At 34.2% G+C, this 27,480-nt stretch overlaps 1 protein-coding gene across 6 annotated transcripts; it reads right to left on the bottom strand.

The window, feature by feature from the left end:
* Positions 1 to 2,889: 2,889 nt before the first annotated feature.
* LOC149571906 (uncharacterized) lies at positions 2,890 to 27,083 on the bottom strand. Of its 6 annotated transcripts, none has more exons than XM_089813310.1 (15): positions 27,033 to 27,083; positions 25,493 to 25,591; positions 25,036 to 25,335; positions 7,402 to 10,014; positions 7,246 to 7,311; positions 7,037 to 7,155; positions 6,691 to 6,939; positions 6,487 to 6,591; positions 6,331 to 6,396; positions 5,493 to 6,260; positions 5,081 to 5,369; positions 4,807 to 4,911; positions 4,251 to 4,364; positions 3,866 to 4,143; positions 2,890 to 3,761 (listed from the first exon to the last, which is right to left on the bottom strand). In XM_089813310.1, exons 3-15 carry the CDS (start codon positions 25,310 to 25,312, stop codon positions 3,183 to 3,185), a joined length of 5,628 nt encoding a protein of 1,875 aa, XP_089669436.1. In that variant the 5' UTR covers positions 25,313 to 25,335; positions 25,493 to 25,591; positions 27,033 to 27,083; the 3' UTR covers positions 2,890 to 3,182. The 6 variants fall into 6 exon arrangements, with proteins under 6 accessions (XP_089669436.1, XP_089669437.1, XP_089669438.1 ...); XM_089813311.1 differs by having other exon boundaries at positions 25,036 to 25,330; positions 27,033 to 27,081; XM_089813312.1 differs by having other exon boundaries at positions 25,036 to 25,376; positions 27,033 to 27,081.
* Positions 27,084 to 27,480: the final 397 nt, after the last annotated feature.

Here is a 27,480-nt window from a genome sequence, read left to right on the forward strand (position 1 = left end):
ACTGAGGTTGGTTTTTTTAATCAACATTATATTGCAGGGTATGTACATCAGTTAGCATTTGATCCTTGTTTTGAGGAGTTGATGGCAGGCAAATTTGGTTTGGATTCCATTTCTTACTCTTTATCTTGTAATGTCTTTTCACCGTCAGCAATGCATGGGAGTTATGGTTATGAGATAGTGGCCGGTGATTTGCAGAGTTTTGTTGACTACAGGAGTTGTACAGTGTGTGGATTCTCCATACTTGGTATAGTTTCATTCGAGAGTGTTCACCATTGTTGCAGAATTGGATTGTACATTCTGTATAGGCCAGTGGGATGCGTTGATGGTATTTACTATGTTGGTAGTTTGATTTGTCCACTTTACTTGGGTTCTGATGTTCTAAGAGTTTGTGTCTCATGGGTTTTTAACTGTGGTAGTGGTGATTTTGGAGTTTAGTTGAGCTATAATTGTCAGTTTGATTATGGATTCCTCTTGGTCATATTGCAGAGGATATTGCAGGAGCCTATGTTAATTGGTAGTAGTATAGTTCATGACTACATTTGGGATCCAGGTGGATTGATTGGTTTATTGTTCAGCCATTGCTTGAGAACAAGCAATGTTTGGGAGGGGAGGACTTGTCATGTCCCCTTTTTAAATAATTAAAAAATAATAATCTTTGCTAAGGCAGGCAGGCCCAAGAAAGTGAAGTTTCGGAAAAAGGGGGTTAATCTTTGGAAACCGTTGGACTAATAAATGAAAATTATTATTAAAATATGTTTCATTAACCTCTCTTGGACATGAGTTACAGTTATGCCCTCTTTTAAGGGGTTTGGAGGCATTTTGGGCAGATGGGGAGAACTGGATTTTGCTCATTTCTTTGTTATTCTTCAAAGGTTGCCAAACCTGTGGAGAAGGAGACCCAAGAACGGGAGTTTACAGGTTTCCAAGGAGACCCAAGAATGGGAGTTTGTAGGTTTCCAGGAAGGCTAAGGACGGGAGTTTGAAGCCATTCCATGTGCATGCTCATACAGAGTTTGCCTATGTGCTGAACAGTGTAGATTTGTGGGTTTCGGGTGTGTTTTTTGTATGAGTTTGGTGTTTTCAGTTGAGTATTTCATATCAGTTTGGGTTGCTGCTGTATTTTCAGACTTTAAGGTGTTAAAATAGATCTGAATATATGTATTGGGACATGATTAAACTTCTGAGATAGATTATTAGTATTTTTGTGGTGTTTCTGAGCATTTTTGTGTTAATTTCGGGAGCCCGATGAGCATAGTTTTTGTCCTACATTTGAGAACTGTTGTGTAAAGGCTATACGGATCTGAAAATTTCATTTTGTAGGCTGCTATGCTGCTGAAATTTCTGTAAAAATGTCCACTTTCTGATTTATTAATAATAGGTGAAGCTGTGAAGCTTTTGGCACAATTTCTCGCATACCCGATTTGGGGTTTCTTGAGAAATTTGGTGGATCTTTGTAATATTAGTTGTTTGATCTTGAAAATCTGATTAGAGGCGTGAAATATCATGTAAAATCAGAAAAGGGACATTTCAACTACAGACCTAAAAATATTTTTTGTTTTTGATATTTAAAATGCATAAAATAAACTACACAACTATGTTTGATGAAGAGTTCCAAAGGATAGGAACACAAAGAAACTAGCTATCAAATGATTGCAATGAGAAAAGTTTGAATTTTTAAAAAAATTAGAAGTTGATCCAAAAATATTGAAGAAATTTTAATGAAGGGTGTGCTTCTAGGCAGTCCGGAGTAATCACAATCTAGGCATAGTCACAATCATGAGGAGTGCAGGTCATCTCAGAGCTTCACCTAAATCATCCTCTGCAGAGACGGTGATCTTGAGTAAAGTGTCTTCTGTCTCGTCGATGCATATTAAGCTTGCTTGATATTCTGCAAAATCATGCAACCAATGATAATATGGGAAATAATTCTAATATGTGCCTGAAAAATGATGTAGCTTTACTGAAGGAAGAAACAAAATATTCTGAAAAGGTAAATTTTGCTTGGCTGTTGATTTTTAGTTTAATCACCAACTAACATGATAAGCCTAATAACAATAAGATAGTTCACCTCATAGATATAAATTAATAAATAGAGAATATTGACGACAATGGTAGCAGTCAACACATTCATCAAAGCTTCACACGACCTCAAACTCGACCTTTATCACCTTTGGAATTCATGACACATAAGCTAATATATATGCTTGCAAATTTGTAATCGCTTGCAACTACTTTTTTTTCTTGTAGTTTTTGAAAACAATCCATGCCTTAAACCAACTGATTAAACGAATAGGACAATGGAGGAAGAAAAAACAACACCACTGAAAATAGTGATAAAAGAATCACTTATTGTGCTAACAATACCTTAACACGAGTGAAGATTAATGTTGTTGGTTCTGTCCGTCAATCATGAAACTTCAGTTTTACCGCCATTAATATCTCCTTAGCAACATGCAATAGATTCTTTGTTTATGTGATTAGTTAGTTGTATGTCTCAATTATTTAGTTTGTTCCATCATTCAACAAATAAACTATTCATTCCACCGTAGGTTTGAAGGGCTTTGATAGAAATAAAGAACTTAGTTTTTTTTGTTCAAACTGCTGTTACAAGCAGTGATCTTTAGCTTTTCACCGTAGGTTTTGTATTTCACTATTTTATATTTTAAGATGTATTTCTAATGACTTGAGCTGCTACAATAAAATAAAGTTTTTATGCTAAAAAAACAGAGCTTCCTCTGTTTTAAAACGGAGTTAGTTTTCTGTTTTTTGTATATCGTTTGTTATTGGATTTTTGTATTTGTTGTTGCTATTTGGAATTCTATTCAATCCATGTGTTTCGTTTCTACAATTAGCACTATATATCATTCAATGATTTTCATGAAGACATAATTTTCAAAAAAAAAAACCCCACTACAATTTCTTTTGAGGGCTACATTCTTTTTACATAGTGCTGCTTCCAATGAACTATAGATTCAACAAATAATACAACTATTTTCCTTCTTTGGCGTTTTTTGACTGGTAGCTACGAGAAGAATATTGATATCCTCAATGGATGAGGTCTTTACTCCAACAAAAGGCTTCTTTAATAATATTAGCTTACATGACAAAACTGAAAAAGTAATATATATATATCACATATTTCAACACTAGAGCTACCAATCCTCATAGCTATCAATGTTCTTTTATCTCTGAACTTCAAGTTTAGGAAAAGGCCATGAGAGATACCCAGCTATGCAGTAAAATCTAAACCTTTGAAAAGCTTGGATGCCATCCATGGAGACGTCATATTTGCCCAATGCTGACTTCATTAGTTCCCATCGTTCTATCCTAATCCTCTTTTCTTCCTCCCTCTTTTCATCCTTCGAACTTTGTTGTTTCATAACCCCATCTTTTACCTCTTGAATAATTTCTTTCTTCAATTTATCTAATTCATTGTGTAAGGTTATCTCTAATGTACTTTGTTGTTTCATGATCCCACCTTTCAGCTCTTGAATCTCTTGCTTTAGCTTATCTAATTCAATTTTAATGTGTAATGTACTAAGTTGTTCATTCACAACATTGTTTAACTCTTCTATATTGCTTTCTATCTGAAAACTTTTGTCTACAGAAACAATATTCCTTTTGGTTACTTCTTTTTCATGGCTAGTTCCTGCTTTCTCCATAGTATCCTTACTATCAAGTTCCATAAAATGCTCCACAATCATTTGCAATGAAGGTCCATTGGATGACAGACTTTTCAAAGTCCTGACATGGTTCCAATTCTGTAGAGAAAAAGACAAATTTCAATGTCTTGAAAGTCAAATCTTCTTTGCATATTATTTTCAAATTGGCACACAAGAAAGTGAATTATTGAAGCTTGACATACCAGAATAATAAAGTCCATGTTCTCTCGCCATTCCCAACATATAAATATCCATGTGATCAGTTGTACTTGCCAGCCTGCTAGATCCTTGTTTTCTTTGGTAAGATAAAATATATACCACACTAGCCTATGATAAGTGAGATAGCGCTTCCATTCACGAGGAAGTTTTCTGCTCTCTGTTGCCAAATCCTGAAAGTAACAAAAGGCATCTTTTTCACCTTTGCTATACCTGACGAATAGCAACTCTGTTATAGGAACTTGGAACCAATTGTTTTTGTTACCTACATAATTTTAAAAATGTTAAAGATGTGTGTCTTTATTTTAGAAACAAATTTAATACAAATATACAACTTTAAACCAAAAATAAGGTGTTTTGTTAATTACTTACTTATTTTGGGACCATGATTAACAATAGATGCTTCATTTTGTTGAGGTTGTCTTCCTTTTTTATCAGATTGTCTTGACTCTCCATCTCTTGCTGCTTCTATTTCCTCTTTTCCTCCTATTTTAATAAACAAGTATGTTTATGTAAGATTATTTAAATGAGAGATTGTTCATCATTATTTAATCATAATAGATCAATTCTAATTTTACTTTATATCTTAATGTGATATTTAAAAAAATAAATTATAGTAAAACTTTACAATAAATTGAATAGGTTAAATTAGAGGTTGCCTGCAACTAATAAAGCAAAAAAAAAATTCTTGTGAATAAAAAATTGATATTTTCTTTGCACACTAGATGAAACTATAACTAAACAAATAATTTTGATCAATAGAATCATTAAAAAATAATTAATTATACTTATTAAAAAAATAACACAATGATAAATATTTTAATTAAATATTAGTTCTTATAAGACAATTTTACATCTGCATTGTATTCTACTTTATTGTTAGAATATTTAATCGAACAATAATCTCTAATATCATTCAAACACCCACCGCAAAATACTTTTTTAATTTTCCTTTTGAAAGTAATGGGTGAAGGTTCTGATCTAGCTTCTGGTTCTGGAAGATCCCATAATGTCAATGCTGGCTTCTTTGCATCTGTAATTAAAAAGATCCACTATATTAAATATTATATAGGAACAGTTTTAGAATTGAACACTCATAGCAAAATACAGGATTTTTTCATCTTCCTCTAAAATATTACTTTAGCAGTTTACTCCTACTTCCTATAAATGTTTTAATCTTTATCTCAATAGTTTGGCCATACCTGCATCTTGTCTAAATTTTGGTTCAGTTCCTTTACTGGGTTCTGGAAAAACACCTAGCTGTCCTTCCAAAAACTCCCTAGATTGCTCTTTGCTAGGGTCAGGGAGGTCAAGTGGAAGTTGTATTATTTTTTGTAGATACTTCTCTGCTATTTCTTGATTATCCTTGTATGACCTGGTTTCCGTATCTCCATAGTTATTCATTATAGCCCTTTCTATTTGTCCTTTGTCAATACCCAACACCACGCTTATTTCACACACTGCCAAAACAAGATTGATGGCTGCCAAAACCTATACACAACATATAACTGATTCAAAAATTTGAAATGAGACGAATATTGTTTCAACTAATGTATAGATTAAAATATAGACTCGTGTTAGATAGAAACATTAAACAAATTGCTCAGAAAATACCTCTAAAATCACAGATTCTTGACAACGGTCAAGATCTTCAATAAAAACAATTATTCGTAGGTTGGTCCCAAATGCCGGTGCTATTTTAGGAAGCAACATGGTCTTTCCAAGGATTCTAGTATGGAAAAATAATGGTGTGAACCACCACTCAAAAAATAGGAACCATAATGTAGAAACCATAGCTAATATCCAGGAATATGCCTTGAAAACCATGCAAGGTGTTTTTCCAATTTCATCTTTCAAGAATGTGATATCTGATATCACCCTTTCTTGATAGCCCAACTTGTCTGCATGATCTGGGAATGATATGTAACTCATTAGCTGACTACTGACTGGTTTTAAAATTCCTACTATGGACTTTGTGACATTCCAGCCTATAATCAGTATACTTATTGGTAGACATGCATATTTTGGTATTGCCCAATTCGTTAGCTTATCCATTCTCTCCAAAATTATCCATAGAATCCAAGTAATTGTGCAAGCCAAAACCACTGCAAGAAGGCATGGGTAAATAATTTCAATCCATATATTGAATTTCTTCTTTTTCCAAGTGTTCCTCCAGCAAGTACTTAGCCATTGAGCCTCAGTCATAGTTCCCTCCAACTCTTTGGTGATTTCAACTGCCAACCCTGCTAAAGCTTCTGTTTCATTTTTATATTTCCAAGAATTATATTGAACAGTCAAAACAGATGGGATACTTTCCTGTACTAGAAAATCTGTTGTTGTTTGCTGGGGGCTTGCTTTTGATTGCTGATTATTTCTTGTTAACTGCAAAGAAAGTGAGGCTTTAAGATTAAAAAAATGTTAAAATGCTTCTTAATTAGGTATAGATCCTCACCATTTCCCACATTGACTTTGACTGTGAGTTTTGATGTTCTTGATCTTCTCTGATTGATGTTGTGAACTGGAAGCAAGAATGAAGATTTTGCCATTAAAATCAAAGTATGAAATTGCTGAGAAGTAGAGCACATTTATGCTAAGCTAGCACTCTTACCATGTCAGTGCTATCCATTGCGGCAAGTGATTTAAATGTTTTACGATATTTAGCATCATAAGTTTTCAGGAATTCTGTGAGAGAATCTTGCTCGTCGTGACCATTCTAGCAAACAAACTCAAGCAATCAATGTAAAGTTTGCAATATATTTGATTTCTATCATTAAGGAATAGATAAATTTAATTTTGGTGTTGAAAAATATACCTCTGCTGTAAGCTTCTTCTTGTTGCTTTTCTTCACCGACTTCAAAATTTTCTCCATTATAGTAGAAAATAGATTTTTATTGGGATTTTGTTCAAAGTCCACATATCTCTTGATTTCTTCATATTTCTTTTTCCCTTTTCTGGATAACTCAGGTGTTGTGATCTCAGGTAATTCTGACGCTGAACTTGATAATTTTGTGTATGGCAACAATGCCATTTGAGCTGCTGTTTGAAGTAAAATGCTTTCTGTCTAAATTTTTTAAAAGCCAAAACGAAGTTTAGATGAAGTACTGAACTTACAATGAAAGTATTCTTTGCAATAGGCTTCGAAAAGGATTACATGATACCTGTACCATCAAGCTCGACTTCCCCATTCCCCACGTTCCCGTGATTCCAACAACGATGGGAGGTTTTATTGAAGGATTCAGCAATAATGCAGCAAGACCTTTTGCATAGTCAGCCCTTCCTGATCAATTTCGAAAATGTAAGATTAGCTAAAAGAAAAATTATTAGGAACATGTCGAGATGGGTGTATCTTGAGCTAATTTTTGTTTACCGAGATTGTCTGCTACAGTCGGTTGGTCATTTGCCTGTTCGGCAATCCTCTCGAGTTGCTTTGAAACTGCAAATGAAACAAGCATCCATAAATCTGAAACCTCATGTTGTCATGTAAATGCTAAATATTATAGTCGAGGAAGGAATAAAAACGTACCTTTCTTTACATTCTCTTCTTTTTCATGTGTTAAAGTTTGTCTCCATTCTTTATGGTAAATATCCTTTAATTGATAGCCTCTAGCAATCAATTCTTTGGTCATTTCTATATTTCCCACCGAAGCAGCAGTTTTCAACAAATTCGTAGTTGTCAAATTTAGTTTAATTTCATTCTTTTTATCTTCAAGGAATTGGTGAAGTGGATCATCATTGCTGAGAGTCTCGTCTGCTGTACCTAAGCCTGCTGCAGAAGCCCACAAGAAGAGCCATTTCTCTTCACTTGTTTTGCATTTCTGTAAAAATAAGTCGATCAATTTTCTCTTGCCTCCTTGAGTTTTAGCTTTCACAACATAATGAAGTGCAGTCCGACCATCGCAATCTCGTTCTTCGAATGGATGGGCACCTTCATTCAACAGAATTTCTACTGTATCACACTCTCCACAATTCGCAGCCTTATGAAGTGCTGTTTGACCAAGGAAATCTCCCCTCTTCAAATATTCCAAACCATCCGGTGCAATGAGACCTCTTGTGTACTTCGAATCTCTCCCATCATTTTTCGAACGAGAAAGGATGAATCTGACCAAATCTTTTTTCCCTAGTGAAGCAGCAACGTGCAGTAGGGTCAAGCCGTTCCGGTCTGTGAAATCAGTCGGAGAAATATCTTTCTTGGAATGTATATGAAGCAACTTCTTTACAATAACTTCTTCGTTATGTTTTCCGCTAGCTGCATCATATATAGGGGCTCGGCCATCCCTGTCTTCCAAGTAGACTAGATCTGGATTTGTGGACATCAAATGTTCGCAGAGTTTTACATTTCCATTCAAAGCTGCCTCGTGGAGAGCAGTCCTCCCTCTTCTGTCGCGCCTGAGCACCAAGTTTTGCTTTCCATCGGAATCAATATGTTGAATTACAATTTTGACCATTTCCATTGCTTTGTCGTCATCTTCACACATTGCTGCCAAATGCAAAACTGTTTTCCCTTCATCATCACAATCACCAGCTGACAGTTTTGTTCCCTTCTCTAACAAAGCGGCAACAATATTGTCAGACCCTTCCATCAAAGAGTAACGCAGAAGCTGCTCCGCATCCACTGTGTCTTTATCAAAATAAGCTTCGGGGACTCTATACTTTGACATCAGCCTTGCTAATAATTTTATATTGTTACAAAGAACCGCCCAATCTAAAGGGTTACTTTCAGCGCTGTCTTTTAAATCAAGTACGTCAGCAATTTCTGGCTGTTTCATGAATACATTTACAACCGCATCTTTGTCATATGTAACTGCAATGTGGAGAGGTGTCCGTTTGTCGTCATCTTGAACATGTAGCTTGGCTCCATTCTCAAGAAGCAAACGACACGTGTCTGCGTCACCTAAGAGTGAAGCCCTGTGCAGAGGTGTCTGCTTATCGGTATCTAAGACGTTTACTTCAGCTCCGTGCTCAAGAAGCAAACGACACGTCTTTATCAGATCTTGCTGAGAAGCCCAATGAAGTGGGGTCCACCCCCATGCATATTTATTTGGCGTATTCACCAACTGTTGTCCTCCATCGCATTCCTTGAGCAAAAACTCTACAACCTTTTTACAAATATCGTCATCTCCAAGACAGGTTACAGCATGCTCTAGGGCTGTCGATGATCCATGTATTAAATAGGCTGATTCAAGCTGAGCTCCGGCGCAGTCTAACAAACTCTTAACCACCAATATAACACTTTCTGCCTTGGTTTCCAAGCGAGTAGAAGCATGGCCGCCGGCTACAGCGATTAGAAGCTTGTTTAGCAGGTCATAATTTCCGATCTGGTCGTTGCACCTCCACATGGCGTTTCTTTGCAGTCTCTGCTTCAAACGTGGAAGATCATCTCTCCCGCAGTCTGATGCCACGTGCCCTATCATCTCTCCTGCGCAGCTGTTATAACTGCAACCGTGTGCGAGGGGTGCGTGTATTATGTCTTCTCTAAAAAAGGAGAGATTGAAGAGAATGGAAGAGGCAAATATGAAATTCTCTTGTGTTGAGGTCCTTGTTTCCAGATCAACATACTCATCATTTCGCTTACATATATGTGCAAGAATGATACTTGAAAAAAGCTTTACCATCGACTCTGCAAAACTTTGAGAGATAAAGTTCCATATCTCATCTGCAATACTATCCCACTCTGCACCCCCATTTCTAGCCAAATCATCAAGCCACGAGGGCTCCAGCAACCTTGGAAACGATTCACGTAAAGCATAGCTATAGTAATTCTTAGTAATAGGAATACCATCCAAAATGTACTGCGGTAGGTTCTCCTCAACAATTTTGATTATGTCAGATAGCACCTCTTTCGCTGAGTCTTTGCCCGAATATGTCCTTTTAGCCGCTTTTTCAGTGACAGGTCCGACGTTATCTGCGAGTTTCCTGGCGAGAGAAGAAAGCTTGGTGTTCATCTGTTTGAATTTGGTGGGGTGACTGAATGGGATTCTCCCACCCATCACGTCTTGCAGGTCCATACTACCTCTTTCTGCTCTTCTCCAGGTGTTGAACAACCAGTAGACAACTTCATAATTCCAGTCATCTGCACACAGCATCAATGCCACTTCTTTCTGAGGCTCGCTGATGGGAAGATTGGCGTAGGCACAATCTGGAAGGACTTGGAAGTATTAGTTAATTCCATTCTATGAAGACTCTCCTTTAAGATGTTTTTAACAAGTGCCAACTTTCTAGCATTGTAATGGAAATAATAAATAATAAATACTAAATATTATTTTTACGTTTAATAATAATTAGGAGTTGTATGCGTGCACTTTTTCAAGAATAAAATGATCTAGATAACTCATTTCAAAAATTAAGATTACTTAAGTCAACCCACCAAAATCTCATCCATAAATCAACATCCTTTCTATTATCATGGTATAGTTCTCTCCATTATGTGATATGGGACTTTGCATGTTGTGCTTGAATGTGTTATTTATATTGGCATTTAATGAGCTTATATACATTACCTATGTAAGATTTGTTAGAATGTTGAAGTGTGGAGTGTCATATGGGCTATGAGCCTCACCATACATCAAGGCCACCATGTAGTGGAGGCAAATTGCACCGTGCAGTGGGGGTCAAAGGGATGTGTTTTGAACATATGGAAAGTACGGTGGAGTATGATGAGTGAGGGGTACGGTGTGTGTGGCAAGTATGGTGTGTGTGACGAGTATGGTGAATCCTCCCACATGGAGTACTATATGTCATGTAGTGATGCTCTTAGCTAGTGACCGAAGCATCCACATCACCAAAGGCATCCATTGTGACTGACAGATGGTAGATGGTTCTAGAACATAACCGTTTCTTTACGGAATTCTACAACGTATTGCAGTGCACATAAATGGGTGTAAGTTTCGTGAAGAAGGTTGTTGAAATCAAGTTGATTGTGAAGGTAATCTGAGCTTGTGTGAAAATCAAGGGGTTTTGTGTGTAACTTTTTACTCTAATACAAAGTTGCTCAGGGTTTCCCACATTAAATCTTGTTTTTTTTGTGTCTTGTGTCTGACATTTTATTTACCTTCACATCTATGCAACTTTGTTCTTGCATATTTCCCTTTTAATTTGGTATTCAAAAAGTGTTCCATATTGTTCCTTTGCGAACAAGCAGTATTAGAGCCTGGCCATTTGTGCTACCCTTGTCGAGTAGTGTTTTTTTTTTGTGCCAATTTGGTTTTAGTGGGATTTTGCAAGATTTTGTCTATAAATTGATATTGTAGGTACATCAAAATGGGTGGACATTGAAAAGTTCAATGGCACCAACTTTGAGCTATGGAAACTTAAAGTAGAAGATCTACTAGTTGATCGAGATATGTGGACTTTCATGTCTAGTATTAAGCCTTCAGGCATGAAATAGAAAGACTGGGAACTAATGCTCGAGGATTGATAAGACCGAGTCTTGCAAACTCAGTTTTATTGAATGACCATGAAGAGAAAACCACACATTCCTTTTGGAAGAAATTAGGAGACATTTATCAAGAAAAATCCTTGGTAAACAAGATTTTCCTAAGGAATAAATTATACTCTTTGAAGACGGATGGAGGAATGATTGTGGTAGATCACTTAATAATATGGCGATTGCATAGTTAACATTTGTTGGTGTGTCTATTGATTAAGAAGATCAGTGCATGTTACTATTATGCTCATTTCCCAATTCGTGGGATCATTTTGTAATGGCTATTGGAAGACTGACTACCAAGTTGAAAATGGATGAAGTAGTTATTGTATTTATGTTGGAGGAGATGTGAAATAAGTCCTCTGAGGTGACCAAAGAAGCTTTGAGTGTATGAGGTAGATCTAAGAAAAAAAGCAAGAAGAAGGACATGAAGTCAAAGTCTCAAGAGTGATTTGCCACTCTTGGAAAGAAGTCAAGGTGAAGTGTTGGAAATGTAGGCAGAAAGGCCATATCCTTTTGACACTAAATCTTCTCAAAGTGATGATGAATGACTTCATAGCAGCCTTAGCAGTGCCTATGTTCGACGATGTATGGTTGATGGATTTGGGAGCATCATTCCACATGATGCCTCACAAAGAGTGGTTCTCAAAACATGAACCATACAATGGTATCAAGGTGTTCTTTACGAGAAATTCCATGCTAGAAATTTTTGGTAGAAGAAGAGTCAAAATTCAGCTTCCTAACAATAGAGTAAAAGGGATTGACAAAGTACTTCACATATCCATTCTGGCTCAAAACCTACTTTCTGCCAGTAAGTTAAATGGTGTCAGAGTCAAGGTAACATTTATTCATGGTGGTTGCAAGATGACTAGGGGATCTATTATTTTAGCTAAGGGTCAATGCATTAGAATGTTATATAAGTTAGATGCCAAACCTATATGTTGTAATGGTGTCTCTGTCAAGTCTGATAAAACCAATGTGGCAACACATGGTGTAAATGCGATGGAAGTTAAACTTCTTGCTAAGAAAATAATGCCCTGGCATTATAGGCTTTGCCATATTGGCAAGAATGGTTTAAAAACCTTGAAAAATAAAATCATGGTTGAGGGGTTGGTTGATTATAACCTCAAATTTGATTTCTACAAACATTGCATCTATGGAATGAAAAACTATGTTTAGTTTTATTCAAGTTCTAAAAAATCTTCTAGTTCATTGTATTATATTCACTCTAATGTATTTGGTCCTATGGATGTTCCTTCTCTATCTAATTCAAGATATTATGTATCATTAATTGATGATTATTCAATAAGAACATTTGTTTATTTTTGAAGAATAAATCAGAAGTGTTCAGTCAGTTTAAGGAATTAATAAGCCTTATTGAAAATTAGACTGGGAGAAAGATTAAATGCTTAAGGATAGATACTGGTGGTGAGTTTTGGAATACAGATTTTGAAAAATTCTATGTAGATCATGTCATCAAGAGGCATAACATGAAACGTTATACTTTGCTACAGAATGGAGTAGCGAAAATGATGAGTCAATTGTTGATGGAGAGAGAAAGAAGCATGTTGGGAGGTGTTGGTTTGGGATGAAATTATTAGGCTGAAGTAGTGGCAATGTGCTACTTGTTGAGTTATTCTAGAAATGCTAATTAAAAAGACACCTATGGAAGCATGGTCTAGTAAGAAGCCCTCATTAAGATATTCATGTGTCTTTGGTTGTGAAGCGTATGCTCATGTACCTAAAGTTAGTAGGTCAAAGTTGAAATAACAAAGTAGTGAAGTGTATCTTCATCAGGTACAATATTGCTGTGAAGGGATATAGGTTGTGGAACCCTCTCACTGAAAAGATGTTGTGCAACAAGAGCATTATCTTTCATGAGATGAAACCTATCTCACTAGAGCAACTAGAGAAGCTTGAAAAGAGAAAGGAAGTAGGTCAAATCCATTTAGCTTCTAGATGGGAGGTATTTCAGACTCCAAATGAAGCTGAGAATGAAAACCCAAAATTAATTGAGAATGATGATGGGGAGAGCTCGAGAGATCATACAAGTGAAGAAGAACATGATCTTGAACCTCAGGAGGTGATGATATCTACTCGCGAGAGGATACAACCTAATAGGTATGGTTATTCACAAGAGAGGTTTACTTATTCTATGTTGAATGTTGATTGTGCCTATGTTTTTCTTACAGATGTTAATGAGCCTAGGACTATCAAAGAAGCAATTAATATGCTAGATTTAGATTCTTGGTTGTCAGTCATGAAGGATGAAATGAAACCTTTGGAGAAGAACAAAAACCTAGGATCTAGTACCCTTGCCTAATAGTAGAAAGCACATTGGATGTAAATGGGTGTTTAAGAAGAAGTACGGTCCAGACGACAGAATTGACAAGTATAAGGCAAGATTGGTAGCAAAGGAGTATTCTTAGAAAGAAGGGATTGATTATGGAAAAATATTTTCTCCTTAATCTAAGCAAACATCTATCAGATTTCTGTTGTCACTTACAACAATGCATGGCCTTGAAATTGAGCAGATGGATGTGACAACAATGTTTCTTCATGGTGATCTTGAAGAAGAGATATACATGTCCCAACAAGAGTACTTTGCAGAAAAACATGTAAATTGAAAACGTCTCTGTATGATTTGAACCAGTCATCTAGAATGTGGTACCGAAAGTATGATACACATATTTTGTCTTTGGGTTTTACGAGAGCTAAATTGGATCACTAGTGTATTATAAAGTTGAAGGTGATTAGATACTTATTATTGCTCTATATGTAGATGATATGTTGTTTATAGGAAATAGTAAGGAAATGATTTCAGAATTAAAATCCTAGTTCTCCCTAAAGTTTGAAATGAAAGATTTAGGGTCAACATAATTTATTCTGGGGATGGAAATAAAAAATGATAGGGTTGGCAGAAAGCTTTACCTAGCCAGTGAATGAAGCAACTACATGACCGAAGCGTCTACATTATCGAAGGTGTCCATTGTGACTAATGGGTGGTAGATGGTTCTGTAACATAACTATTTATTTACCAAATTTTACAAAAAAATGTAGTGTGCATAAATAGCTACAAGTTTTGTGAAGAAGGTTGTTAAAATTAGGTTGATTGTAAAGGAAATCTAACCCTATTCAAAAATCAATGGTTTTTGTAAGTAACCTTTTACTATAATACAAAGTTGCTCAGGGTTTTTGTGGTGGTGGGTTTTTCCCGAAAGGTTTTCCCACATTAAATCTTGTTTTCTCTATGTCTTGTGTATGGTGTTTTATTTACTTGTACATCTTTGCAATTTTTTTCTTGTATATTTTCCTATTAATTTGGCATTCAGAAAGCATTTATGCACCATTTCTTTCCTAACAAGATTTAGCATATGTATTTGAATGTGTTACTCATATAAGGTATTTAGTGAGCTTGAATGTGTTACCTATATATGAGATTTAGCATATGTTCTTGTGAGTGCAAAGAGAGATAAAGAAACAATCCATATATTTGAGGATAATTTAGAAAACATACCAAGCATCCAAGGCTAAAGTACTCTAAGCCATACACAGAATCCATATTTTCTACCCCATGCTTGTGAGAAAATTTTTATGTCCAAGGAGGGTGTATGTATTCCCCCCGTCATTATCATGTGTATATAATAGACATGAGAAGGAAGAGAGAGAGGATATCCATACTTTACACAAAAAGGAGATATCCTTAAAGCAATAATGCATACTATATTCATAGTGAAGGGTCATAACCCTTACAAAATAAGAATAGAGACAATTGTGAAAAGGACATATTTCTTATGGGAAAGGAATCCTCAAAAAGGGATAAATCTCAATGACAAGAAATCTTCTTAAGAGGAGCACTTGATCAAGTTGATATATCCAAGAAGATGGGAAGAAGATCAAGAATGCACCTGTTCAATCCCCTATAAATAGGTGGAATAGGGATCCTTGGATGAAGTATAACAAACTTTAACCCAAAGCATGAGAAATTATATATAATGTATATAGTGTTACTTAATAAATAAGAGGTGATGTCATAGGATACAAACCTCTTGTAATAAAGAGAATCCATAGTCATGATATAATTATTCATAAAGGAAGCACAATGTCACATAATATACAAGTTCCATTTAAGCCTAAGGAAAGAAGATCTGTAGAAATTAAATAGAAAGCATCTTTACCCCCAAGATTGAGAAAAGAAAAGGAAATCTATGGTGGAATATATAATAAAATCTTTAAAGATATATGGGATGAGGCATAAGAAAAAACCAATAGTCATGCACAAAATGAAAATACCCCATATAAAAAAGTATTATAAAATAATTGTACACCATGAAGAAAAAAAAGGGAAGAAATATCATAGGATATGAAGTCTGAAGAAATATAAGATGCTAAGAAATACATTGTATATGGAGTAAAGCATAAATGATTATTAAATGAGAAGCATGAAAATATATTTTCTAGGCACAAACACATGGTCATGCATGTAACGAAGCAATACATGCCATAGATAATAATGTACCATAAAATAACACAAATCTATAGATATATCAGATAGAGAGATGAAATGATACCATATTATGCCTACCTAGTTATCATGAAAAAGACAACAAAGAGATAATAGATCGATGAGATAAGAGAAAGAAAATCTAATATATATACCTTAAATGAAAGATTGAAGATGCACTTTCAATCATAATATTGTATTTGTGATGCTTATCACTACATAACACAATAAATGAGTGTAAGAGATAACATTGAATTATTAAAGAAACCAAATTCACATAGGATATTCAATGCATTGAATAGAGAAGGACACGTTATGTCTCCCTAAGTTGTTTCCATTTATGCTAGACATATGATTTCAAGAAAACAAAAGATTATAATTAAAGGATATTAATTCTTAAGTAATCATAACTAATGCAAGAAAAGATGGCATCATATAAAAGGAAAAAATGCTAACAAAAGGTCATAATGGATGATATAGATAGAAAAAAGAAATAGGGCTCTTGTCCCCCAAGTGAAGAGACAAGGGAAATGACTATTATGTTACTTGCAAAGTAGGACAATGAGCCCCCAAAGGATAGGCTAATAATGTCTAATAACAAGAAGTAACATAATAGGGTTGTGAATCCATTGAGTTAAATGATCATGAAAACTATATCATTCAACATTGCAATTCATATGAAATCTAACATAAGTAATGAATAGAAAATAAGGATAAATATTAGAAGAAGAAGATATCTTAGGTGTAGTATGATTGACATGTAAAGAGGAACAATCAATATGCTTATGCTCATCATACAAAGGTATTGGATGCCCAAAATCAAGGATGTATGTCGGTATGAAACATAAGGTTGTTAAATTTTGAGGAGTTGAAAAGTCATCCCTAGGATGAATGTAATCAATTTACTTATGATCTAATGCTAGATTTGTGAAAAAGGATGTATAATGATAATCACTTTTAAAAAATTGAATTGGAATTGAGATGTATTTTGAAAGAAACAAGAATAAGCATCAAGGGTGTGATGTTAGATACCACTAAGGTACCTCAATCAAACCTTGATTCAGGAATTAACCTTGAATTGAGATACAAATTAAAATTCTATTGAGTACTAGTGATAGATAAAATATAAAGAAATATAAATTGATGAATATGCTTTTAAATTTAGAATGTAATCAAGCATTATGATGTAATAACATTGAGTCAACTTCAAAAACCCTAGTAAAGGAAATCAAAGTGAGACAAAACCTTCATGAATGAATGTTCTTAAATGTTTTCTTAGTAGCAAGTGGTGATGAATGTGGATCTTGAGATGACGGATGGAGAAGAAACAACAAAGAAAACCAAATATATGAAGGGAGATCATGAATGCTAATTTTTTTATGAAAGATCTTGTGTAAACTCCTTCAATGGCTTGAATAAATGAATCTTGATCTTCAAATAGAGAGATTTCATGAATGTCTTAAATGCTTGAAAACTTGAGAAATTATAAGCATGCTTGATCTTGTGAATGCATGATATATCAAAATGGAGAAAATGAATGGTTTACAAAGGGTTCAGAATTAAATTTCTCCCATAGGATGACTCACCTAGGAATTAACACCTTGGAATAATCTAGACACGAGACATGGGAAGGAGACTAAAAAAATGGCCCAGTTAGGGATACACTATATCTTTGATTGTCCATTAGAGGATGCACTACATCCTTGATAGGGTAGGGATGCACTATGGCCCTACTTACTAGGGCTTGGAACCCTTAGGATTCATTCAAGGTCCCAAAATAAGTCTTCAATACCAAAAAATAGGTATCAACCTTAAGAGATGACCATTATGGCATGAAAAATAGATTGTTAGTGATTAGATGAAGGAAAGGGAAAACCGAGGTGACTAGATCCTACCTTTGACTTTGCACCATGAAAATAAGGGGCTTTAAGGAAGATCTATTAGGTCCCACCCTAAGTTCTCTTAGGATAAATGAGAAGAAAAGAAAGGGAAAATGGGAGGAATACAAATAAAAGATGGAATTACCCTTAAATTGGTGCTAAAACATCATTAAATTGAGATTCAAGTTTAATTTAAGTTAGTAAACCTAGAATATCATGAAAAACATATTATAGTAGTGTAATTCCTCTTTTTTTATTACTAGGCTCACATAAATCCTCTTTTATCACCATCTTTATATCATTTACAACTACATCAAAAAAATTTTAGATAATTTTTAGTATACCTTTATCTCTCTCTTCTTTTATTCCTAGTAGAAAAAGGAATCAAAAGCTTTCAAGCATAGATATTACATTGATATCTCTTCTTTCAAGATATTGTCGATCATATGTTTTGAGGTGTCGTTGTATTCCTAATGTTCTATAGGATATTGGATTGAAACCCCCATTGATCACCATTCATATTGTACAATTATCATCTACAAATTGTGAGTGACATCATATTTTGATATTAAAATTTGTCAAAATATGTGACTAGCCCATCAAAATAATCAAGAGGCACGACCACTTATAGTTGACCAAAAAAAAAGATGATGAGAAACATATTGACAACATAGCTAATACCCTTATTTAACATTAAAAAACCTATACTATAGTAAAAATGACTAGATAACTGACCTACTATCTCTCAATAGATAATAGTTCCAAATACCATCCATAAATAGTAAATTATCAATAGCACTTAACAAACTACTATGATGAACAACTATCATAATAGTCTTAAAATATATTTTTTTGACCACAACACATAGTAGGAAGATGACCATAGAAAAATACAATAAAAGACAACCCAAAGGGGAACCCTCATTCTATCTCATCCCTTCAAAAGAGAGGTTTAGACACCAAATTCCTCAATAATCATTAGCAAGCAACCTATAGATACAATAATTTTCTTTCCTCTCCCTCAACTGTTCCTTTCTTCTTTTCCTGGTTGAGAAGATGGAGGGTCATCAATATTGCACACATGGCCTTGGCTATGAAGTCCTTGAATGCAAAAGTTCATGTCTAGGTCTAGGATCAACCCTTTCAAATTCTCAACCTCCTTTTCAAGACTTATAAAATCCACCTTCTATGAACCAAAAGACCGATCCTTGAAATTCTCTTTCTTAATAGGAGCAAGTCAAGAAAGGTACGCATATTATATCCTTTGAATTATTGTATGGATATGCACATAATGTGAAGTATTTTAAAGTTTTTGGAAGAAAATGTTATATACTAAAGGATAATATAAATGGAAAAATTGATGTTAAAAGTGATGAAGGCATATTCATAGAATATTCCATAAAGAGAAAAGCTTATAAGTGTTTAAATTTTAATACTAACAAAGTTGTGGAAAGTAAAAATGTGAAAGTTAATAAATATGTAGAAAATAATACAGTTGAATGCAAAACATAACCTAACTATTACATCGCATTTATATATGTGAATCAAGAATCTCTCTACACCCTACTTGAGCAAGGGAACAACGCTACAAATCAAGAACAAAATGTGAATACTAAGTTGCAATACCCAATTGATGAGAAACAAACTATGGGTGTCAAGAAAAATCAAAATGATACTAAGGTACATGTAGAAGAAGCTGAACATTGGGAAGATAATGCCAACCAAGTAGAAGTTGAACAATAAAGACAAAATGAATTTAAAATTATCTTTTAAGATGAACATGTAGAATGAGAGAGAAGGAAAGAATTTGTACTACCAAAGTATGTGAGAAGGCACCATACACCTAAGAAAATTATTGGAGATAAATAATCTAAATTCATAACAAGAAAAAGAATGTTACTTTGTGAGTTTGAGCCCAAATAAGTAAAATATGATTTAGAGAATGAAGATTGGATTCAAGCAATAAATGAAGATATTGAGAAGATAGAGAAGAACAATACCTGGACACTAGTACCTAGAGCTAAGGACAAAAATGTGAGTGGAATGAAGTGGATATTCAGGAACAAGCTAAATGAAAAAGGTGAATTCACAAGGTTGGATTAGTAAGCAAAGGATATGCACATAAAGAAGAAATTAACTATGGGGAAACATTTGTCCCAATTGCAAGATTAGAAGGAGCTAGAACACTACTTGTGTATTTTTCTTATAAAGGATTTAAAGTATACCAAATGGATGTTAACTTTGCATTTCTAAATGCAATATTGGAAGAAGAAGCATACATTGAAGAAGTAGAAGGATTCATTGACCTTAGCAAGAAGAACATGGTATGTAAGTTGCACAAGACTCTATATGGTTTGAAAAAAACCCCTAGAGCATGGTATGAAAGACTACATATTTATTTGGTAAAGATTGGATTTGCAAGAACTAAAGATAAAAATAATATGTACTTGAAGATTGGCAATAACAATGAGATATTGTTATCTGAATTTTTTGTTAATGATATCATATGTGGAGGAAAGGAAGCATTATGCAAAGCATTTTTAGATGAGATGAAGAAAGAATTTGAAATGTCTATGTTTGGTGAGATAAAATTCTTTGTTGGTTAATAGGTATATCAAATGAAGCAAGGTATCTTCATTACTCAATTAAAATACATTAAAGAGATAGTTAAAATGTTTGGAATGGAAGATTCAATACCAGTCAGTATACTAATGGCTACAAGACATAAGCTATCTAAGAATGATGATTCTATTGATGTGAACCAGATACTATATAGATCAATGATTAAAGAGAACTACAATATGATGTTCACAGAAGACCTAATATTGCATTACTAGTTGGGATTGCTGCAAGACTTTCTACAAGTCCTAAGGATAATTACTTGATGGCTATAAAAGGATATTGAGATATCTGAAAGGAACATAAGACTATGACTTCTGTTACAAGGTGAATGACAAGTTTGAACTAAAAGTGTTCAGTGATTTAGATTGGGTAGGAAATGTTGATGACAAAAAAACACTAATGTAAATATTATATGTAGAGGGACAATGATTGCTGATTTTTTTTATGGGCCAATGCCTCATCTATATGAATTGCTTCTAATGCTATAGAAGATGATAGGAATGATAACAAACTATGAAAGGTTCAAGACACTTCTATTGTCAATGAGATTGCTTCTATTGTGAAAATTGATATTTTGTTTCTATGATGTGTTATTTGTGTTCTAATTGTTGTAATTGTAGTATTGGTTGTGGTCATTTGGGACCATATGCATAAATATGGTTAAAGGATATCTTAGTTATGTTACTTATTTTTATAACTTTATATACCTAATGGTGGACAAATTTTAGTAATGACATGACCATTTTGTTACTTACAATTTGTTTGACCGTGTAGACTATTTTTTTAATGATTTTATAAATAAATGATGAACAAATTCTATTAGATTCACCAGTAGTGTTATCGTGTAACATTTTTCATGATTATATCGATTTAATTACAAAAGTATTAAAAAAAAATTCTCATTAACTAAATTTAACAAATAAAATGAATATGAATTATTAAAAAAACCAAATAAATTAAAATTAAAATTAATTATTTTTTCAAAAAAACTTTATAAAAATATAAATTTAATTTTTATTCCAATTCTACTTTTGTACAACCAAACACCAAATTAGCATACTTCCTATCCAGTTCCAGGTGAACCAAATGGATTTGGAATTGCTATTTTTAATTCTCATTCTCATTCCCAATTATAATTTTCAATTCTTTTATCAACCTTAAGGCCTATTTGTTTGTTGGAATAGGAATCAGAAAATAGGAATTGGAAATGTTTTCTCTGTTTGGTACCCCAAATTAGAATAGGGAATAGGCAAACATATTCCGATTTTGCCCCTAAAATGAGCATATGTCCATTCCGAAAAATAGTTGTTATTAGAATGGGCCATTCCTATTCCCAATCTGATTAAAAAAAAAAAAAAATTGGTTTATTTTTATTTTTATTTAAAAAAAAAAATTAGATAAACAAGTTTTACAGGGATCCTGAAACCCAAGTTGAAACAATATAAAAGGCTAAAAAAAAGCAATTAAAGCCCAAAAAAAGGACAACAGCCAAACAAAAGGCTAGTGCAATAGATTACCAAACAAAAGGTGACCATTGTGGCAACTTAATAGCCACCAACATAGGTTTTGACTGCGCTCTTGAAACCCAATGAAGAAAAGGGAAAAAAGTCCCCAACCATGATAAACAACAAAGAATAACGGGCCAAAAGCCAGGGGACAAAACAAAGAACAATAGACCAAAAAAACCAGTCAGACCTTTGCATTAGATCCCTTCTTTTGAGAACGTAATGCCATATCAAAAGAGGCAGTGGAGGGTTTGATCTTTTTACCTTTTACTATGGTCCATCCATCCTCCACCAAACCAGCAGCCTTCTGCCATCGTAAATCAGCAACACCAGAGCCAATCCCAAAATCCTCGAGACCAAGGAAGAGATTGCAACTGGAACATCTACGACTTGAGAAGCAGCCACAGGAAGGTCTGTCCTTGAAAAATTAGAAGTGGAGGGCATGAACTTATTTCCTTTTATTGTGATCCTTCCGACCCCCACCAAACTAGCAACCATCTGGCTCTGTGAATCAGCAAAGCCACAACCAGACCCTGAAACCCCTGAAGCTAGGGAAAAAACAGCAGTAGATGAAATTACAATAGAAACATGAGAAGGAACATCAACCTGAGAAGGAGCTAGAGAGGGGGCTGCCCTCAAATCACCAGAAGATAGACTAGCTGCATCCACAAAAGGAGCCAAAGGAGGATCCTCCATTAAATCACCATAAGACAGGATTGTAGAATCCAAAGACTGATCTGCTGCAACCAAAGGAGCCAAAGGATGATCCTTTATCAAAATTCTAGGAACAACAGCTGAATCCTCCACCAAAATATCATGAAGAGAGTCATCATCCCTTGTAGAGAGGACCTCGTGGACCGTGTAGTGATCTTCTAAGACCCCCTTCCACCAAGAAGGGGGCCTTTTCAGTCTAGATTTACTAGTGGAGCAGCTAGCAGCCAGGTGACCAGCCTTGTAACACTTCCTATAGCAGAAGGGGATACCCTCATAGTCAAGAAGAATATTCCATGATCCTAAAGAAGAAGCTGCCAAAATTATTTCTAGGAGTCCCTTAGAAATATCAATCTCTACCAGAATGTGAACGTACGTCGTTTGAAACACATTGATAGAATCTTTATCTATCAAGCAGAATCCACCAAGGGATCTCCCCACCTCCTCCAAAATAGGATCTACCCAAAGGTGAAGGGGGAGATTCAACAGCCTAACCCAGACAGGGAACTTATTAAAAGATTCTGTCAATGGGTTGAAATCATTATGCCAAGGTTTAGCCATCAAGGGAAACTTTGCTTCCCAATAGAAAACATTAGGAAGGATGGCATCTCTATTTGCAGCAGATTCAAATTTGACAATGAAAAACCCCCTAGGCATAGGGTAAATATGGGCTATCTGAAAAATGATGGGGTCTCAAAAACGGGAAATCCATGCATGCAGGTCTGACAAAGTAGGCCAAAAACCCTTAAAATAAAAGATAGTAGCATTGGCTGAGAAATCAGCCATATAGATAGAGATCTTATCAATAATATTAGATTTTAAATCAATCTTTAATGGGTTACTTACCGCAATAGGCACCCTTGAACATACAGTATCACGAAACCCTAACTTTTCAAAATGACCACCAATGCCAGCCTCAAAGGTAGCCACATCAGCATAGGAAATGGAAAAACCACCCACACCACATGAACAAACCCTAGAAGTCGAAGGGACCACCATAAAGCTGAACATAGGAAAAATCCTGAATCGAAGCTAGACACAGGATTCAGAGTAGGACCCACGCAGGAGCCAAAGCTAAAGCCAGGCGTAGAAATCGAAGTCGAAGTCGAATCTAGGCATAGAGGCCAAATCGAAGCTAGGGGCCGAAGCCGAAGCCGAATCCAGGCATAGGGAGCCAGGTGGAAAAAAAATCAAAAAATTGTAGAGTGACCACTAGGCGAACAAACTTGAGAAGCCGAAGGGACTACCATAAAGTCGAACACAAGAAAAAATTGAAACCGAAGCCAAACATAGGATTCAAAGCAAGACCTACTCAGGAACCGAAGTTGAAGCTGAATCCAGACATAGAGGCTAGATTGAAGCCAGGGGCCGAAGTGGAAGCCAAAGCCAAGGTCAAATCCAAACACAAAGGCCAGATCGAAGCCAAGGGCCAAAGTCGAAGCCGAAGCCAGGCGGGGAAAAAATTCAACTGTTATTTGCCTCTAAACATCAGATTTTATTTTATTTTTATTTTCTTTTTGATTTTCTTTCAAATTTTTTATTTTTTTTATAATCTTTTTGAATTTTTTTCTAAATTCTTTTTTTTTTTTTAATTAATTTTTTTTTATTATATCTATTTTTGAAAATACAAAACTTCACCTTATTTCTATTCCATTTTTGTACAACCAAACAAGGGAGTAACATATTCCCAATCAAACACCAGGTTAACCAAACAAGAATGGGATTGCTCTTTTCCATTCCCATTCCACATTTCCATTCCTATTCTAATTTTTCATTGTAATTTTCCATTCTAATTTTCTATTCTTATTCTAATTTTTAAAAATTGAAAAAATAGAATTAGAATACCAGACTTCTAATTTTGTTTCAAAATTAAGGTTATCAAACTTCCCATTAGCAACTAAAAATTGAAAATCAAAACCTAAGCATAGTTTTTGAGGAGTGTAAAAAAATTAGATATGACTCTTTGCTAAGTCTGCTTTCATCTCCAAGCTTAGGCATAAAAATGTATCTTTCCATTCATCATCTTAATGGATACAACTAAAATCCCAAAAATAAGAATGAAGATTTTCAAAATCTTGATTTGGCTAAATGAGATATATATATATATAGAAATCTCAAATTCCACAAACCAACTATTAAATAAATTTTGACACAACACGAATTTAAATTGAATAGCACACGAAATTAAACTTAATAGGACAGAGTGTAATAGGACAGAGTGTACTCAATAATCGAGTTATATCCAATCAACTTCACAACTACAAATTGAAATGTTTTCTTTTGGATGGAAGTGAGGTGCTTTTCAGAATTGCTTTTTGACTGCATACGGTTTTTCTCTCTCTAAGAAATGAGTCTACACTAATCATGAAGTATTATTTTTTGTGAGGGCATTCTTCTTTCAATCGATACACATATGGAACATTGTATAAATTACTAATCGTGTAATTGTTCACTTGGAATTTTGACATAGCAGATTTTGAAAGAAATGTAATCTTGGAATAAGAGAGCATACCAGAAGATGATTCGATTTGAATGAGGAGCATGTAGCCCAGACAGCCTCTGAAGTCATTTCCAATATCATAACCATACCCCGATCCAGTTATCCAACCGTCCAGGAGACGCACTCTGTCCCATTTGTCTAAAATATTTTGCTCCTTAATCACGTTGAGCCCATCTGTAGCTTCCTGAAAAGTGGCAAGACGCCATCCATTTGGAGTACTGAAATAACTTCTTTCAACCTTCTTGAAATGACTTTCAGCTATTATCTCCACAGAAGTAGAGCTTGCCATATCTAAACCCGCTTGAATCTTAACTTTTGAGGTAAAACAGCACCATGTATGAGATCAAAGAGAACTAAAGAAAACGGAACACAATGTTTTATAAGATTACGCATTAACCGCCTTGTTATCAATGTTACCATATTTACCATGTAAAATGGAAAAACCATAATAAATGTGTAGATAAACTACCTGGAGTATTACTGCAGTACCGAGCTTTGTCAGAAATTGCTGTGATTATAATATCTGATATGTGTTCTTCCAAGCGTTAGTCACTGCATGGTTCTCCAACTGCAACTAGAAATTGCTTTAGTTAAAGTCAAGTGACCAATGTATAATTGTAAAAGAATTCAATTTTATCAAATTATGTATATGGAAATTAGTAATTTTTTAGAAGAGAGAAATAAGATAATCTTTAATTAATTAATTAATTTTTTCTTGTATAGAAAAAAATAGTGTTATTGAATTATTTTATCTTTATATTCTCAATTACTTTACATTCATTTTTAATATGTATGATTATATCATGTTAATTTGTCTTGTTTTATATTGTTGTTCAAAACAATATAACAAATATACAAAGTATCTTCCTTACTTTATAATACATAATCTAATATGCATCACCTTCCCCTTTTAATATTAAAATCATGTGTGATCTTGTGCCAAAATTAGAATATGAACATTTTTTAAACCTCAAAGTTTTAAATTCATTTTTATCTAATCTTTATCTTCAAAAAATTCAGAGATATAATAACTTAGATGCAACCTTATGAAATTATCTTACATCACTTAATATACATCTAAGTAAACTTTTCATTTCCTTATCTTTTAAACATTTACTTTTTGCATCCTCACATTCAGGAAAGTAAATACATCAATTTCACAAACTAAATTTTTTTTCTAAACAGTAACATTCAAATAATACTTGTTTATTTATTCTAGAAACAATAAAATGCAAATAATGTTTTTTTATTCTTTTGTTTTCTAGTTGTGAAAGAAATCTCTTTTGGCAATGGGTTTACAAGCGGAATAGGCATATGTAAATTCTTAAAATTTTGAATTCTTTGTTTGGATGCACCAAATCAGAATTGGAATAGGAAATAAAGTAGGAATATGTATTTCAATTTTGGTCCAAAAATGAGGTATTGCAATTCTACCCAAATAGGTGGAATTGGAATATGTATTCCTATTCCAATTTTATTTATTTTAGAAAACATAAATTTTTGGGTCCACGAATTCCCATCAAATTCTGGCTGAACCAAACAGAGAATAGGAATATGTACTCCCATTTTCTATTCCAAAATAAGTATTCTAGAATAGCTATTCCTATTCCCCTATTCCTATTGTTGTAGCCAAACTTATTACAGTATTGACTATCACTCAATTTATATTTTAGATTTCACAATGAGCAGCAAACTAAGAATTTACAATGAAGAAAGCTTTTACTAATTTGACTGAATAATCATAGATTATGATTAATGCAGAGCAGTTAGGCTAGATTATCTAAGAATGTTGTTTCTAAATGAAAAAATATAGATCTCAGGACAGGTTCCCATTTGTCTGTTTAGCTTAGATAAATTTTACAAATTAAAAAATCTAAACAAAAATCATATAGACTTTTCCAACTAAAAAATCCCAAAACAAACTTCAAACAATTAACACATAGAAACTCGGAAATACTCAATATTAAAAATAGAAAATCCAAACCAATAAGAAATTGGAGATTTGTTACCTGGCGCTAACTACGAACCAGTTGTTGCATTTTGATATCTTCGTTGCCCTTAACTGAAAAGAGCTTGTTGTGGATGGCTTTTATAGAGAAGCTAGAGAAAAAGCAGCCAAGACTATTGCATTGACATGAAAGAATGGGCTCAAATGGTTCCAATTTCCTATTACCTTTAAAAAAAGTTATTCAGCTATGGTAACCTTTTGAATTTAATTTACTCAGTCTATAGAAATATTAATTAGCACCCGCATTCAGAATTCTATATACTTGTTATTATCCATGGGATTTGCACAGTTGTTAAACATTCTCTTACTTTCTTGAAAGGGAAATTTGAAATAAAGAAAAGTTGAAGCACGGCAGAAGAACAAAACTTCAAAAAAGAAAAAGTATGAAATTCCATTTGATAATTGAGTTCGCCTTAGCGTTAACATAATTTGATTTCTCAAAAGGTGCG

The sequence above is a fragment of the Cupressus sempervirens genome, chromosome 2 (genome assembly GCF_028749045.1).
Source record: "Cupressus sempervirens isolate cs-2001-9-10 chromosome 2, ASM2874904v1, whole genome shotgun sequence".
In the NCBI taxonomy this organism is placed as follows: Eukaryota; Viridiplantae; Streptophyta; class Pinopsida; order Cupressales; family Cupressaceae; genus Cupressus; species Cupressus sempervirens.